This window comes from Polyodon spathula, chromosome 3 (assembly GCF_017654505.1).
Source record: "Polyodon spathula isolate WHYD16114869_AA chromosome 3, ASM1765450v1, whole genome shotgun sequence".
NCBI lineage: Eukaryota > Metazoa > Chordata > Actinopteri > Acipenseriformes > Polyodontidae > Polyodon > Polyodon spathula.
The window spans coordinates 5,727,450-5,746,234 of record NC_054536.1 but is presented as its reverse complement, the minus strand read 5'-3'; the positions used below and the strand labels follow the sequence as shown (position 1 = coordinate 5,746,234).

The window sequence follows — 18,785 nt, the reverse complement described above, 5'->3', positions numbered from 1 at the left end:
GCAAAGGAATCTACAGCCCTACAGAGAAGAGGAACGACGGAACGCACTAAAGCAGCAGCATAGCAAAAGAATCTATAGCCCTACAGAGAAGATGAACAATGGAACGCACTGAAGCAGCAGCATAGCAAAAGAATCTATAGCCCTACAGAGAAGAGGAACGATGGAACGCACTGAAGCAGCAGCATAGCAAAAGAATCTATAGCCCTACAGAGAAGAGGAACGATGGAACTCACTGAAGCAGCAGCATAGCAAAAGAATCTATAGCCCTACAGAGAAGATGAACGATGGAACGCACTGAATCAGCAGCATAGCAAAAGAATCTATAGCCCTACAGAGAAGAGGAACAATGGAACGCACTGAAGCAGCAGCATAGCAAAAGGGCAGCAGGAGTGCACTTCGGGTCTGGGTCAATTCCTGTTTTTCAATTCCAACCCCTTTTTAAAATCTAATTGGGATTCCTTCAAAGGAACTGGAACTGATATTTCAGAGACATAACTTGTTGTGAGTGTTCAACCGCTTTCATTTGAAGCCAATTTCATTAACAAACAGTGACTTCAGTTGAAGCTACCACTGTGAGAAGCTCATTGTAACAGAACACTGCTAACTGCAATGTTGATCAATGATGTGTTGGAATTGATTAAACATGAATTGGGAATCGATTTTAAAAAGGAATTGGAATTAAAAAACAGGAATTGACCCCGATCCTGAGTGCAATATCTGCTACCTACATTTGACGATAGGCATTTTACAAATTGGTTTATTAAATAGGTCACTTCTTTATTATGTATTGTATTTATTACTTAAATAGGTATGACCCTTGTACAACTGTCCAAAGTTTTTGGAAGACAAAAGAACTGCGCTTTGTATGTCCAAACCAAGATTAATCACATGATATACATAGAAGTGCAATGGTCACAAAATCAGGATGGACAAGCAGACACCTTCACTATGTCACTGTCACTATACATACAGAATCGGGATCAAAGCAGACACCTTCACTACGTCCCTGTCACTACACATAATCACGTAGTTGTTTTAACATATAGAATTTAACAATCCTCCTAACAAGGTTTGTCTTTCAGCCCTCTTTCAATGCATTTTTAATTCATGTATTGTATATTAAAAGAGACTTCCTTTAGAAAAATTACCCTCATTAACCTTTCAGCTGTACTTCCATGGGTATTTAAATCTTTTCAGGCTCACCAACTTAAGCATTCAGTTAAAGGGTACGTATGGACCTTTTTATTTTATTGTGTTACATGTTCCCAAGTGTTGCTACAACTGCTTACATAAAGGTATGCATATTTATTTATTTATTTATTTAACCTTTTAACCACTTTTCTAAACTTTTAAATTGCATTCCCTGCCTCAAGATGGCTTCAAATATACCTACATGGACCTCTCAGAACTATATTTCCCAGCATCCTCATATGCAGGTGGATGATGGGAAATGTAGTTCTGAGCAGTCCATGCAGGTAGATGTGAAGCCATCTTGAGGAAGGGAATGCAATTTAAAAGTTTAAAAAAAGTGGTCAATACAGAAATTAAAAAAAAACACACATGTAACGCAGTAAAATAAAAAGGTCCTTATGTACCCTTTAAGTGGTTTCCATAAAGCTTTACACTGGCATATACTCCCTGGAACCAACAAAGCAAACAGGGGTGGAGGAAACACTGTGGAAAGAAAATAAAACTTCAGCTACATCAACGCTGCTGCAAAGACTACATCTTATACACAACAAAAAGTGAAGAGATTGGATCAACAGGACAATTGTACAATATATCACCACACCAGAGAGATGAGTATTAACATACTACATTAGGCCAGACATCATTAGTATTTTGTCTTCAGAAACATTCAAACTAGTTAGACCATGCATTGTAGAACAGTGTGCGCATTTGTGTGTAGTGTATACATGCAAGTCGCGTGACCAAACCCGGATAAACATGAGAGGGAAGTATTGAGTATTAAACTGAGAGGACATGCAGAGCATTTAAAGAGACTGGCTTAGAAATAAAAAGCAGCATCACTTATGGCTGGATTTGCTTGATTTGCAATAGCAAGACAAGCCAAAGTTCTTCCATCCTCTGGGCAATTACAAGTTCCCGTAATCCAGTGCTCTTCAAGACCCTGTGAAACTGCGCTAAAATTACTGTCACATGGATCAGAATGTAAGGGTTTCAAACTGGCAGTGAGATGATTGTTTTCCCTTTTCTTTGAAGGTCTTATCTTGTTTCAGAATCATAGGCTTCATAAACCAATATAATACTGAACCAACCACTATTGCAGTTGGTTAAAGCTTGGCATATTTTCTGATTCTTTTGAACAGTATTGTTAACCCAGTTCCTGGGTTACGAGTCAAATTCTGATTCATGTTTTTCCACTATTTCTGTTGCAATATCTTCCTCTGTAATTACTATGAAACTAAAGGAGCCAAAAATAGAATAAAAAAATCCCTCCCACTTCCACTATTAACTGCATGCCAAGCAGCTCTGGTTAAGCCGAAGAGCAGAGCTAAAACTGTCTCATCTTCTCATGTAACTTCAACAACAACTTATGGCTGTGAAATATCCGAATGCAGTCCCCATTTTGTTTTGATTTATTTTGTATAATCTTCTATTTCAGGCATTACATCTTGGCGACTTAAGTGATGTACCTGGATGAGAGACAGGATTCGGCGAGCTCTACTGAGGCCACAGTCACCAAGTCGGGTTGACTTTCATGAATATTCGGTTCACCACACTTTGAAGAGACAGCTAGGGTTCTCATGGTGTTTGCTAGTATTGATGGCAACTTTATAGATTGGGTGTTCAGCAAATAAACAAACAGGTCAAATAAATAAAGCGATTTGTTACATGACTAAACAACCTGTAAGCCCATTTGAATTCTTGTCGGCTTAGTCACAGTCCTGTAATACAAGACTCAACTAAGAGCTGGGGCGGGTCTAATTGCTTTGATATCAACATCCAATTAATTTCCTTAATCTTTCCAAAAGTGGCAATGGGCAGGCTGGTGTATTTCTAAAGATCTGGCAAGTGCAAGCTAATTTCTGCTTTAAGAAGATTCAAGAACTGTACAAATGAGTGTATACTTTTCTAATGAAGTGTCTAACAGAAAACGCCAGGATACTAATAAATCCAGAGCACAAAATATTTGTTTCTTTAAAAAAAAAAAAAAAAAAAAAAAAAATGATAATAAATGCTACGCCCCCACCCCCCCCAAAAAAAGATTACTTTGTTGAATTACTTTGTTTTATTTAAGGTGGTTCTTACCTTACGGTAAAATATCCAAATAACTGGCCTACTGTATAATCCTGAGAAATGAAGGGTCTTTAAAGGACCATGTGGAAAAGGCAATCAATCCATGTTGCTTCCTAGGGTGCGACAATGCTGCAATGACACCCCACTGCAGATAGTGGCAGGGCTGCAGTATTCGGTGCAGAGGTAAGGAAATCTATGACACTCATGACAAAGGACTTTCAAATAAAAAACAGGAGTATGTTGTTCTTGTGCAGAGAATATCTTTGCAAGGATTCGTATTGTTTGAATGCAATATGCCTGGCCCACTTGTACACTGTACATCTGAACTGCAAAGTGTAATATGTAGATATGTTTTACAGCCCATCTGTGGAAACCCCTCCCTCTGAAAAACTCTGTCATACTGTAATATAAATAACATAATCAGCAAAGCAGACCTCCACACAAAGCTGGACTAACAAGGATTTATAATGTGTGGCGTTATCGTTTGCTTCACAAGAGAATTCAAAATCACTTAACGAGTGTGACCTTAACACTGGTCACTTAGAGTCAATCTCCAGTCAATCTTACCTATTGTGTATTACCAACTGGCATCACTTAATAGATGTATTCCATTAAAATAAATGCACACTATGGTAAACGTTAACGTACGTTTCTTTTATTGGTAATTATTAATGTATAGAATCTACTGAACTCAGGGAGAGGTGTGCAGGTTTCGCTTCATTATTCAGAAATCTAAGGTAATCCAAGAATTCTGATCAATAAACAGAGACTCCCTTAGACAAAACACTTCATTAGCATTTACAATACCACACTGCTGCATGTGTGTTTGCATGCGAAAACATACTGGCGCAGGCAGCACTGTAACTATATAAACTCTTTCTGTAACCGAACTTACAAATAAATGACTCACCGATTGTATTTGTGTTTAGCAACAGAATTCACATCTGTGCACAGCCAGAGTTCAGAAGAGAACATTCCACAAGGCAGATCTGCATTTAAAAGGGCCCTGAGCCAGCAGCTCTCACATTAATTCTGTAACTAACCATTTGTTACTATTATGAGACACTCATCTTGTAAAGTGTGGGGAATAGGGGTGGCAGTGGGAAAAACACCCAGAAATCTCTTTGAACATAATGCAGCTTAGGGTCCTAATGAAACACCCAAGCAGCACATTCTTTTGCAGTAAGGTCTGCTCAGTGGATCCGATTCGATTATCCACAGCATTGACTCAGAAAGCAGGTGATTTTTTTACTGCCCACTTTCTGCCCCCATCTTCCTTCTTTACAGTATTTGTCTTTGTTCAGTTGCATGCATTTCTGCCATCCCGAGGGACAGTTTCAAATAAATGCAATGCAGATTAGCCAGCTTTGATCATTAAGATCAATTGTCATTTGTGGGTTTTTTTTTTTTTTTTTTTTTTATTAAAAAAAAAAAAAAAAAAAAAAAAACTTGAGCAGGCACGCTACCCTAAAAACTAGGGTGCCCACACTGTAAATAATTGTAAAACCTGAAAATGTACAGAGTCTTAAGAGTCTTACATGTTGCAGGGATGGACATAAGACATTGCATAGCAGTTTGATCCATTCCTCATTTTACTATGATTTTAATAAAACATACCTGAGCTTGTTACTGTCACACTAATCAAGATCACATTTGTTATGCAATGAAAGTCTTATTTCCATCCCTGTGTTATAATATTTTTCTAAAATGAGGGACTTAATTTCCTTACAGAATTGAGAGAAGGCTATAATCAAACTGATGTGAACAGCATGACGCACCAGCCAAAAGTGTACTGCAGCCTATTTGTATCCATCTGGCATGAACGTCAAGACATTTACCAGCTACTGTTTTCCTTTGTCAGAAATGAACACAACTAATAGTAATCTGATTAACTAGAAATGAACACAACTAATAGTAATCTGATTAACTAGCTATACTGTTTGTTAATATATATATATATATATATATATATATATATATATATATATATAAATGCAAGCAAGATTCCTGTGATCCTGCGCTGAAATTCAAGCTATTTTATATATATATAAAATAGCTTGAATTTCAGCGCAGGATCACAGGAATCTTGCATTTTTCAAGTTGCTCCCACATATCTGCAACTTTCAGTGTGGGAAAATCTCACATAGATATTCTAAGATACCAATCTACTGTATTTTTCACTCACTTTAGAATTGCTGAAACGCTACAACAATCTCTAAGGAAGTGGGTGTCAGTGACGAAAGCACTATGAGCAGCATTCTGACTAGTTCTGGATATTTTAAGTGCCGTGAGACTTTATTCTCTTGTATGTGATTCTTGGCCACTATCTAAGTATTATAGAAACTCAGTACACTGTAGTAAGCAAAGTTGACATTAAGTCTATTTAGGTGTTGTTTTGTAAGTGGTGACTTTGCTTTAACTCTTAAAATGTGGTACTCCTAGCCAGAACTACAATCGCCTATAGTTAAGCCTCTCATCTCACATCTTAGGGTTCGTTTCTATTGCTCCATCATTGTAGCAGCTAGACTGAAAGGGGTGGTATCGTTAGAAAGCTTAGAATCTCAGCCCCCACATGTTCATTTCATATTGAGGTTTAATGGTGCAGTGTTTTTGTTTTACATATATTCTCATCTCTACCACATAGTATGCCTGATCCTATTGCAGCTTACATATGAAAGGAAATGTTGTGGCCTTCCATTTGAAGAGTCACATGCATGCAGTACAAACTATCCAGTAGTTAAACATACATAAATGAAGAGTGAAAAACAGGCAGAAACGGGGTTGAGTGTAAAGAGTGCTGGTTAAAAAGAAAAGCACCTTTTTCTTCTGCTGCAGCAAAAACTTCATTCAACTTCAAGATTTTTTTTATATGCAGCATATGGGGAAATCCCCCCAGCACACCAAAATGAAACCGAAGCCCTGATAATTCTTTTTTAAGGCAGGGCTGAACCAGCTGCAGATCCAATTTCAATTCTTTCTCTTCAGACTGCTTGCAACATTCCAAGATCTCCATTTGAACTCACAACTGGCAAATTGTTAAATTTCCTCACAGCTACACAATACAGTCATCCTGTTTTGATCCATACAAGAGACATCTGACTTTGACAGCCTACATTTCTTAACACTATGTGCATTCAATGTTATCACAAAAACAATACAAAAAAAAACACTTTAGGTAGTACAGCCAATTTAAAATGAAACTTCTGCTAATGCCAACAGGCAGCGCATAGTTCACAGGAGAAATTACAAATCACTCTGGAAAGCTTCAAATGCTGTGACTTTAGTGACGACTACAAATGTTGTATCCAGCAAGTTTCCAACTTCCTTAGCTCCAAGAGGATCACTACTGAATTGATGCCATCGTATGACAGTTTGCATTTTACACTGCTGTTGTGGTATAAGATGCCTGTTCTTGCATATTCATCAGCACTTTCCAGTTTAAAGCAGCTTCATGGCCTTGTGCTTCAAGGTAGACCATTTGCTTATGCATCCCCCCACCCCCCCTCCCGTACATCATACTGATTAACAGAATTAATTCGACAAGTTAAGTGTAGCTTAATTGAAGGCCTACAGGCAAATATGCTAATTCATATGTGTCTGAACATTTCCGTGTAATGCATTAAAATGAACAAGACTGACATTGATCCAAGGTAAGAATATGAATATTTTTTAAGCACTTCAAATCAGGCCCTCAGCATGCACAGAACTGGGGGGTGTGGCCATTGTAAGAAGCATCTGCACATAAAGAGGCAGTATAGTCCAGTGGTTGAAGTCCAGGGCTTGTAACCAGAAGTTCACCAATTCAAATCCCACCTCTACCATAGACTGACTAATTGTGATCCTGAGCAAGTCACTTAACCTCCTCGTGCTCCATTCTTCATTGTTTCATCAGTGTCCTATTGTAAGCGACTCTGCATATAATGCACAGTTCACAGCCTACCTCTGTAAAGCTCTTTGGGATGGTGGTCCACTATGAAAGGCGCTATATAAAAATAAAAATAGTATATGTTATATTGGGAAAGGAGAAGGAGTGCTTATTTACCCCAAGTAGAAAGCCCCTTTTCCTGTGTGTAGATTTTATCAGTCAAGGAAAACCAATCACTTAACCTTTGGTTTAGCCTGGACTGTATGTAAAGTATGCATATATTTATAACTAAGGCCTCTACACACCGGACCTAATGCGGCAAGCGAATTTGTCATATGACCCACCCCACCACAAAAAAAAAAAAAAAAAAATATTTTTGATAGGAGCCGTTCACACTGTCTGCGATGCAACAGGCGACACTGAAGAGACGCGCCAAAAATTGGATTGACGTCTGTTTTTGCAACAATTCGTTGCCCTATACTAAAATAAATAAGTATTCTGAAAAGCCACAATGTATTGTACATTTTTCTTAGCTGTATAAGAGCACTACCGTATGTGTGATTTTTCTAGCTGATGATACAATGAGAGAGAGTCGCCTATCACACAGCGCTTGCCTGTCCCCACTGGTGTGAAAGGTAGTGTCACAGCAAAAATACCATTTTATCAAAGGACGAAACTCATAGCGTCCAGTGTGTGAAGACCTTAAGGCTACGATTTTGGCTTGGTCATTTTAAGTAGATGAGTTGCAGCAAAAAAAAAAAAAAAAATTACAATTTACCAAATAATGCAGTTTTAGCTACGTCAACATGCACTGGAGCTTTTAAACAGTACACCAAAACCAATATAAAGACTACTGCTTATGACAAGTGTGACGCTGCAGGGCTTACAGCCGCCGCGCACGGCGTATTATTGTTATTAAATTAAAAACAAACGTGACCAGCTCTGCTCAGTCGGGGAAAGAGAGATAAGAGTTAGAGAGAGAGATGGAGAGAGAAAGGAGAACGGGGATCGAGATCCCAAACAACACACTATATATCTATATATATTATATATATATATATATATATATATATATATATATATATATATATATTATATATATATTTGTTTTATTAAATATACGCTATAATGCTTAAACGCATTCCCCTGCTTGTGTGTCTGTGTTCCGGGGCTGACATCAGCGCTACACCGTCACACCGCCACGCAACGTTTAAATGTTACTTTAGAAGTACCACGAGTTTTCCCAGATTCTGAAACAGCATATTGTAAAGAAAGCCTTGAAGTAGGGACACTTCTGTTCTCTGATGCACGAGTTCTTCTGTCTTTACAGAAAATAGCTCACTCATTGGTTTTAGTATAGCTGTCTTTTCTGATGCGGATTCAAAGGCTTGTACTAGCTTTAAAGTGCTTTCAACATGTTTGCCACGGTTTGATTTTCATTTACAAAACATCATGCCACCACTTTCATGAAATGTCCCCTTTGGGTATTTGTTACTTCTCTGCTTAGCAGTGATATTTGCCACTTTTCTGACACACTCGTAATTTTTTCGCTCCATAAACTTCCATTCCAGTCATTCACATGACGGCTGGCTCAGATGCAGATCATGACCTACATAGCTCCATGTAAATCGCAGATCTGTACTGTAAGTTCATGACGCACTGCATTTTTGATAGAAATAACGGAAGCGCCTAATTAAATGTGTTTTTACGTCAATTTCCAAGATTTCACAGACTTTATTCCAATTCACGATCACCATGACAACATCATAGCCTTATTTATAACCCAGTAATTCAATATATTAATAAGAAGTATGCATTTTCAAATGTTGAAGATACCCTATTAAAAGGTATCGGTTATATGAATTAAAATGTGCAAGTTTCCACAAAGTCACAGCAGAAAGAGAGGGGGTTTTACACACCCAAACCGAAACCAGTTCTTACTATAACGGCTACTGACAAAATGCTCACTTTCCCTGCGTCCGTGTAGTTTCTCTGACGGATCACAAGGATAAATCAGCTCTCTCGTAAAACTCTGATTCAGCACACTGAGAAAGGGAGAGCTCAATGAGTGCCAACAGGAGTTGGCAAACGCAGGAAAGCTTTAAAGCGGACACCGAGTCAATCAGTATTGCAGTAACCTGTGTTCTGCTGAACTGGTCAAAAGTCATCCTTGGCGGGGCCACACTCTGAATGCATACAGGCATGCAGAGTCATAAACCAATTTTTTTATCCAACAGCTGTATCTCACGCCAAGGTCACAGATTTAGCCTTCAAACGCGGTGTGCATTTTAAATACCAGGAGATTGAAATAATAAAACAAACTAAAATATAACTATCTACATTTTAAGGTCATTTACAGCTGGGTTCACAGACCCAATCAGCACTAACCATGCACTACCTTGTATGGTATTCTAACATTAGTAGGAATTAGGATCTGTGAAACCAGTCATTAGTGACTTCAAATGTAATACATAAAACCCATGTACAAGATATCTACTCTCTGTCTATTGCTTTCATGTGTATTACTATAATGCCACTTCCAACCTTGTTTAAAATGTACTTTTACAAATTTATCCAAATAAAAAAAACTGTGCTTTTTCATATGTAACGTCATATTTAGGATTGCTGCAATTTATTACATGGTTTCATTTTAAAAGCATTGACTGTTACTTATCCCTGCAGTTGCATTTCATTTTCCAAAAATTAAAAGTCCTCAGTAGAAAACAATGAAACAGCAGTAATTCTGCATTCAGTTATGGTTGATAAGAGAGCAATTTCAGAAGCTTTTTCTAGGTATATGCTGCACAGTGTTCCACACAAATAGATCTCACAACAGCACAGCTCTTGGCAATATATCCCCAAACCTGCTGTCGCATTCTGAAGCCACAGAATGAAGCTGTACAGACATGTCTGCCCTGCAAATGCTGTCACACAGTATGCAAAGTGTCACTGTATAGTACACTAAAGGTTGTAAACAGTTACACTGGGTCTCAATGCAGCAGGAAAAATACTAAAATGAAATATTACTCTTGATAGTGCATATAAGCATTCTGTACACTAATGAGTCTATCCTAAAATACTGTAGCGTTCTCGGTTAACGCAAGCAATCCACACACAGGCGGAGGGCGGGCACGGTCCCAGGACCTCTCGCACTAAACCATAGCACCAATACCGCTGTACAAAAGAGACGGCTCCTTTGCAAGGAGCATGTATGGGGCTTATGTCTTCGTGTGTGATTATGTCACTTACCAGCCCTGCTGCTTCCTCACCAGGCTACACTGACGAGTGCATGGCGGAGTACCGATGACCACTTCTGACACCAATGTGGCAGTGTGTCAAAAAGGACGCAACGCAAGGCTCAAGACTAAACTATTTGTCTTATCTTCGATTACTGCTTAACAAAGCTGCCCTCAGCCACAGCTCATGCTTCTACTAGTCGCGCTTCTCTTTAGTTATTTCTCTCTAGCTCTATCTTTAGCTCCTTTTCTTTGTTCTGTTCTTCTTCCAGCCCAACCTTGGAGTCAAGAATCGTGAGCTGTGCTTTAAGAAACAACTGAAGCTAAAACAAATAAAAAGTTTAGCCTTGAATCCTTGCCTTGTGTCCTTCTTGAGACTGCACACAAATCATAAAACTCCAGTTCTGGCTCTAGGCAAAAACTCAGTTGATTTTTACAATGATCCTATTTGATTTATCATCAAGAACATGACATCCCTTTGGGAACTCTCAATCCAACCCTGGTACAGCATAATATCATGTGCATCTGTACTTTGATTTGACAAACAGGCACCATGTTACATTATTATTTAGTACAGTAATTAGACTACCAAAAGTAGTAGTATTTGTGTTCTCCCCAATCTGAAGATCACAAAGATAACTGCAAAGTGTGCTTACTTACCCCACCGCTTCATCTTTGGTCTGAATTAAATACAAATTTTTGGTAACGCCTTAGCTTTACATTATAAGGGCACTGCCATCATTCTAACTTAATCCAGGTTTCAGTCCTGAATTTGAAGTGTGTGTGCGTTTGTGACAAAGACAGCAGAACTGTGCTGAACAGTTAATGGAATATTTACCGTTAGGAAAAAAAATAAATAAGTAAGTAAACGAACACAACATCTGAACCTGGCTTTGTCTTGAATATGAATATGAAAACGTTAATCTGAACAGTGATTAACAGTCCAATTATATTTCACGAGCATGTGTAATCTAGTAGTTCTATATTCATTGCACAGGTGAATCTTCGTAACATTTCCTCTAACAGTTACTTTACACTGCAGTCCAACTACAAGATTGACAGCGTGAGGTATTTTATAGACCACCCCTTCTATAAATCACCATGGAATCTTAATTGAAAAAGTGAAGTCTTTAGTTGTAACCAATACAGCGCTGTTGCTGTCATGCATGTTAGCTGTCCACACCAAGTGATCCAGCAAAATCCCACTTCAGTCTCCTAACAGACTTCAATCCCCCAGTCGCGTCATGGTGACACCTAAAAGAAGCTGTTAAGTGGGTTCCCGTCATTAAGACGAAAACAGACTAATCAGCCTTACATTAAACGTAATTAGCAATTGCAATCTGCAATATTGTAAAACTGCAACACTAACACAAACAATGCTTTAATAATTCATTATAATATAATTAACCTAATTCTAGTAGTGTTGAAGCGGCTATTTTCCAGCCACCGCGATTTGTGCTGTACACAGTATTCACGTCTTTTAATCCCAACACTTATTTACACACCTACTCAAACCTCTAGTTAATGTTCTTTTTCCCCCCATATACGGTACAGCTTGGTACTGTTTTCAATGCAGAAAGACGGTTCTAATCAATTCCCTCCTCCTCCTGATGGGCCTCAGTTGTTTGGGAAGCCTGGGGCTGGATTTAAAAACTAAACGTATTAAACATGCGTTCATTTTTTATGTGCATTTATCAGGACACTTAACATTTTGATGAACATACAACAGTAGTGGGATACCGGTATTGTATAGTAACACCAAGGCTTTAAAATGCAATGCAGTCAGATACTAATACCGAGCAAAGCAAACATGATAACAATAATATCCTTCATTTGCATACTGTCCAATATGAATACAAGCTCACAAAATTAAACAACTATGCTTAAATTAACTTTGAAAAAAGAAAAAAAAACACAGCAGGTTATTCTAAAGCAAGGTTAACTATACTAAAGCATGTGCTAGTGCCGTTTGAGGGACACGTTGGAAAACTTTCAAAATGGCAATTAAAAAATAACTATAATCGTTAACTGAAGTTGGAAAGCTGAGTTTTTAGCTTATTTATACAAGTTATTTTTGACAACTCGTGTGTCCCTTTAAAGAACGCTCGGATATGAACTTTTTATGGTTTAATTGCTACAGCCGGGGCACGTACAAAACACAAAATTAAAAAAAAAAAAAAAAAAAAAAAAAAACACACCTCAGTACAACAAACCAACTTCAGGCAAACTCTTTCGGCCCAATTGTAAATTGATTTCTCCCTATCCCATGCGATTCAAACAATACCCTAAAAAGACCTTTAGGTTTGTTTTCCTTCTTTCGCTGTTTTTTTTTTTTTTTTTTTTCTCTCCCAGAAAAGCGCCATATTGAACACGCTCCATTCCCCAGATTTGCAACACTGTTTCCAAAGCCTTCAAAAACGGACAACAAAGGGATACATTAAAACGAAATCAGACTTACCTTGGCGATAGCTTTTTTGTATCTCATGACGGCTTGCTGAATAAGATTGTGTACTTTAATATTCCCATCCCCGCACGGAACCACCACCCGGGTCCTTCCAAAACACACTGTCACTTTCATACTCTCCAATATGTTCCGAAAACCCCAGTTCCAGAAGTAAATGCCTGGTACTTTAAACTCTGTAAAGTCGCCCTTTAAGGTATATTTCCTTTGGTAGTGTAAAAATAAATATAGGGCAGTAAAATCGCCGAGGATTTCACCTTTTCTCCATGGTCGGTGTTTACAGATGTGTGTTTGTGACCACCTGTTTAACGTTTCTGAGATCCTGCTTTCCCTGATGAACTGGTTATTGGATGGAGCCAGGAAGCCACTGAAATGAGGAACAGTCTCCCCGCTCTGGAGAACAGAAGTACTGACAGAAGTGCTGCTGCACACCGCAAGATGCATTGACAATTAATGGAACTGCTCTATTCAAAACGTTATGTATACATGCATTATATCGTTATTATACATAATGATACAGTTATCTAAGCGACATATATTAAAGTTATTGATCTGTCCAGAGATATTGAATAAGAGCACTTTTTTGAAGTGCTGCTAAAAACAGTAACCACACCTCGCCCACAATGAAGCTGCAAAAGGCTGGGTTTATGCATGGTAGCACTTGAGAGCCAGCGACTGTATTACAGTACTACGCATTCACCAGCAGGCTAATGCTTCATGAGTATAGCCCACAACGGATAATAAACACAAAGGGGAATTTATTTTAGCAGCAGAAATCTGCTAGTGTTGGATTTTCTAAAATGTTATTTTTTTTTTTTTAGTTGCCATTACTGTCCTATAGTCACAAATCGTATAGTAGTGCTGGCATTGACCTTAAATGTCAAACTCCCCTTCAATATTTGTGCATGTTTAAACCACGCCAAGGTTTTAATTCATTATGCTATGTGCATGCACATACAAATTCTAAAATGGTTAAAGATGTTTTGAAAAAAAAAAATACTCATTGTTAAGATTGTGTTTTGTGTACTTAATGCAATTGGCATTCTTTACAAGCTGAAAGCACAAACCAACAGCAGCTTTCATTGGGGCCTTTCTAGTGATCTCAACAATGTCTGACATCAGATTTCTACATTTCTTTGTGAGCCCATTTTCATTATATTTTTGTTGTATGTGGTGATGTTAATAAATGGGTCAACATATCATCTCCGTGGTTAAACATTAGAAAGCTTCAACACAACAGTTAAACAGCAGCAATATAGAAACATCACCACCACTAAGATGCTTAAAACAGACCTCACTGAATCTAATGGTGGGGTAAGGTACGTCAAACCCTCCACTAGTGTTTATTTAATAACAGGCTGCCAGTTACTGTAATTCTTTGCCTCCACTTTCAATGTACTTCACTTAAACCATCGATTCACTGGACTCTGTGAGCAGTGCTGCTTTACACATCTGAACTTGATAATATATAGAGGCACCAGTGGCAATTCTCAATGATAGTGTTTCTGTGAAAGTAAACAGCACTCTTTTATTAGACATTTTCATTTTTAAATTCAGTCAGCAGCAATGTATGCATATTCCACCGGATGTGCTTTTTTAATTTATAAGTATTTGAGTGAATGGAAGTGGATGAATACAGTGCTAATTATTATACACAGAATTTGAAACCAGTGTGGCTGGATCATACACTGATATACATAATATATCACATATATATATATATATAATATATATATATATATATATATATATATATATAATATATATATATATATATATTACACATACATAACATGATGTGCAATGTGAACAAAAAACAATATGATGGTGCAGATATGAGGATATGGGGTGCCTTTCTACTGCTCTTGACTCAGGTAAATTCATACTTTGAAGAAAGTTTTTGTCCCCACTGGCTGTGTTTCCACATTAGGGATTTTGATGGCAATCCCACATGTGACACATTATTGAGTCATTTTCAAAGAGAAAAGTACTAAACTTTGCCTTGTGGATCTGAGTATATAATAGAACTATATGTCTTTTAAAACTGAGGTAATTAATTTTAATTTGAAATAAATTATTACCTTTGAACTTTAATTGCTTCCCACCTGCCAGGTGTCAATAGACACACAACCCCAGTTCTGCCTCATTATCCCATATCCCAATACAGACTTCCTGTAGTAAACTCTGAAGTTGTCATTTACAGTGAAATGCATTTTGGACTTTAATGTATTTACCAGATCAGAAGCCGTGTTTAATAAAGACAAGCTACTCTGAATCCTTGGACTGAGGATTGTAAATTGCACTCAACCAGGTAGTGCAGTTTACACAATTTTTGTTTTTCAATTCATATTCTCTCACAAGTAATAATTCACTAGAATGTGGACATGGGCTGTGACTAAGCAAAACCTCATGCTGGAATATGAACGCATAAGGAAGCTACTCACCTCAGTGGTTCACATCTTGCCAACAAGCCAGGAACAATTTGGGAATCAGTCGTGAACTTAAATGGGTTACACTCTTAATTGTAAACATTATTCATTCATCATCCGGGAGTCTCGCTGCAAAATACAAATATGTTTAATATTCATTCAGCAAACAATACTGCGCTTACTTCATAAATAATGTAAAACACTTTTAAGAAGATACAAGAATCTACAAGGATAACATTCCACATTTTTTTCCTTTCTATAATTCATTTTCCTATTTGTTTTTTTTCTGTTTGGGGGTTTGAGTTTAGTTCTTGTAACCAATATCTGAAACAGGCTTCTATTAACCTTGGCAAAGGTTGAATGAATTATACTTACATCATTTAGGATCACCTTGTCTAGAGACATCTGGCAGGTCGTGCCATAGGGCCTCAATTGGATTGAGGTTCAGCAGCTTGGCAACCCAAGGAAAGTATGTGAATTTCGATTGGGTTCCATACCTCCTTGGACTTGTATCTTGTTAGATTTCAAAAGTTAAAAGCAATAAAGTTCCAGTGGCCCTGGTCAGTGCATGAGTGGGTGACCTGAAAGAGTGTTGCAGGCTGGGGCACTCTTACTGTAACTCAGAGCAAGAGATAAACCGAAGCCTCAGTATGATGCTAGGGGCTGCCAATGTACTTTTTGTCCATTGAATTAGCCCTGGGCTTGCCTGCTCTGTTGGACATTAAAAAAATACATACAAATAATAACAACAATGTAAACTACTGCTACTGTACTGATATAGTAATATACACTGTGCAGAACCTGACAAATCAGATTTAATGTGAAAATATCCAATCGATGGGATCTCTGAGGGAGTCATTGCACTACTGTACTTCCGGGCATTATAAATGAACAATGTCGGCTAAATCAGTATGTCTAAAACAACAAAGTACATTACTGCAGCCGGTATACACAACAAATACAGTTGTGGCATTTTACAAAATAGTATCTAAAAGCAGCTCTTACCGTGTTTTCTCAGTCCATGCCAAAGTAATCAGAGGTTTCTTTAAAACCATAAGTGTGTGTTGACTGAAACAGAAATGATGTTTAAAACAAGAGGAGCAACAGCAACAACTAAGCGCATACACACACACAAACTGGCTTTGGAGGGCAGTGAAAAAATATTGTTTCAGATTTTTTAACAGTACAATATTTTCAAGTCAATCCATTATTGATACCTACCAAATCTAAGCAACAGTTGTTACCAAGACACTGACCTGAAAGGGAGGCCTGGTCTTGGAGCTCTCTTTGTAGATTAGTTGGACACTGGGCAGTAGAGACACAGAATCCCAATGACACAAACTATCCCCTGACGAGTTTCCTTAGACACAGAATCCCAATGACACAAACTATCCTAACGATTTTCCTTCTTAATCCTGCAAGAGCACAAAGTCCCTATTGGTCACCCAGCCACTTGGGACCCTGCAAGTAACATTAATTATTTTTCACTTTGATGTCTTATTGAGGGATCTTGGTTTTATGAAAGAAGCCACTCATCTGAAATCAAAGGTCTCAGCCCTGTTCCAAAGACCACTATTAAAGACAGCATTTTTCTCGTATCCTAGAGACTAAACTGATACACCTGAATAACTGTCTTCCTCATGAGACTCAGTTAAGCATTGATTACGCTGGAGTGATTCAGCCCCAGACAGCAGATGTAGGACACTGAAGCATTCAGTGCACATGTGGTTGTAATTCTCATGACCATAAATGTTTCAAAGCCACCCTGTGTGAAAAAGTCCCATCCTAGCATTTATAGTTGATATAACGTCCTATCAACTAGCCTGGAGCACAACTGGTTTTATACTAAAACATTTGATCAATTACATATTTAGAATCCAAATCCATAACACAGATAAACATAACGTGTATAAGAATAATTGGAAGCATTTTGATAACATTACAGAAAAGACTGAAAGTCAGATGAAAACATAAATCTTAACTCTTGATTTAAAAACATTGTGCATCCTAAATTCTCTGGAATATCAAACATTGACATTGCAACTGAAATCCAGAGATCCAGACTTTAGCAGCAACCTGGACATTAGCATTCTGAGACCTCAGATCTGGAGATGTGACACGGGCAGTGAGCAGTTCCAATAGGTAAGAGGCTACAGTGGCTAAGTGTCTGCACTTGATCCTAAAGTCCTCACAAAGACTCCCTTTGAACCTCTGCATTTAGTAGACCTTAAATTCATGTCCTTAAATACTGAATTTCTCTTGCCTATCACATCAGCAAAACATGTCAATGAGTTACAGGCCCTCTTGATTGATTGTTCAATGTTTGCGCTTTGCCAGGGGTGGTGATATGGTTACTTTACGCACTAACCTGGCTTTTCTGCCTAAGGTTGTTTCGCAGTTTCAACAGAACCAGTCGGTGGAATTGGAGGCGTTCCATCCGCCCCCTTTCTTCTGAAGATGATCAGAGACTTAAAACACTCTGCCCTCTCAGGGCATTGAGGCGTTACATGGATAGGTCTAAATTATGACGACAAACTACCCAGTTACTGGTATGTTATGGGTCACCTGCTCAGGGTCCGGCACTTACCAAGCAGCATTTGTTGCATTGGATAGTGGATACGATACAATAGGCTTATGAGCTGGCTAACTTACCCTTTCCAGGTAATGTTACAGATCATTCGACTAGGGTGACTATGACATCTTGGGCAGTGTTTCATGGGGCACCCCTGCCAAGATATATGTAACACTGCAGTGGGGGCCACACCACATAAGTTTATAAGGTTTTACTGACTGAATGTTGCTGGTTCAGCAGCACCTTCTGTGGGGCCCGGAGTCCTTGAGGGAGCTTGCCCTCTTGCACAGAAGCCTGACAGGCTCGCGCCAGGGCACGACTTGTGGCTGCTTTGGCTCACTGTGACAGCTTGGGTATACAATTTCGAGATTGAAAGGGAACGTTAGGTTACAAATTGTAACCCTGGTTCCCTGAAAAAGAAATGTCAGCCATTAAATTTGAGAGGTCACTAATTCACCTTCATTGCCATTTCGGATTCAAATGGCAAAGGTTTGTTCCCAGACTGCAACAGATATGTGGTCACTCATATTGGGCCGATCAGGCAGCCTTTTGAATTTCCCAACTCATAATGGTTGACATTTCTTTTTCAGGGTTACAATTTGTAGCCTAACGTTTCTTACAATTACACCTCTTGTTACTGTACAGGCTGACAGTAAAACTCGTTTCCATAAAGGCATTAGGAAAACAGTGATTTGATTAATGATCTGATATCACATGTAAACCAAACACAAGGCAGTTTGCAAGAAGCTATGGACTTTGTGAGCTGCACATATTCCAAAATAAACACTGGTTTCTTATGTAAGCAGAAAAAAGGCAAATGATTGGATAGACATAGATGTTTTGTCACTCTCAGCAAGTAGTCACCTCCCAGGCTTGAGGCGCGCTTGTGGAGACTCACAATGCAACTGCTTTAGCAGCATATACAGGGTATTGTGAGGAACACTCGGCCTGCCCTGCACAT

At 38.4% G+C, this 18,785-nt stretch overlaps 1 protein-coding gene across 7 annotated transcripts in view; it reads right to left on the bottom strand.

The window, feature by feature from the left end:
* The window catches only part of LOC121311053 (partitioning defective 3 homolog), a 358,770-nt gene extending 345,605 nt beyond the window's left edge, over positions 1–13,165 (bottom strand). For all 7 annotated transcript variants that reach the window (XM_041243850.1, XM_041243852.1, XM_041243853.1 and 4 more), the window contains exon 1: positions 12,821–13,165. In XM_041243850.1, coding sequence (XP_041099784.1) covers positions 12,821–12,940 — 120 coding nt within the window. In that variant the 5' untranslated portion in view covers positions 12,941–13,165. The remainder of the gene's footprint in view (positions 1–12,820) is intronic.
* Between the last annotated feature and the right edge of the window lie 5,620 nt (positions 13,166–18,785).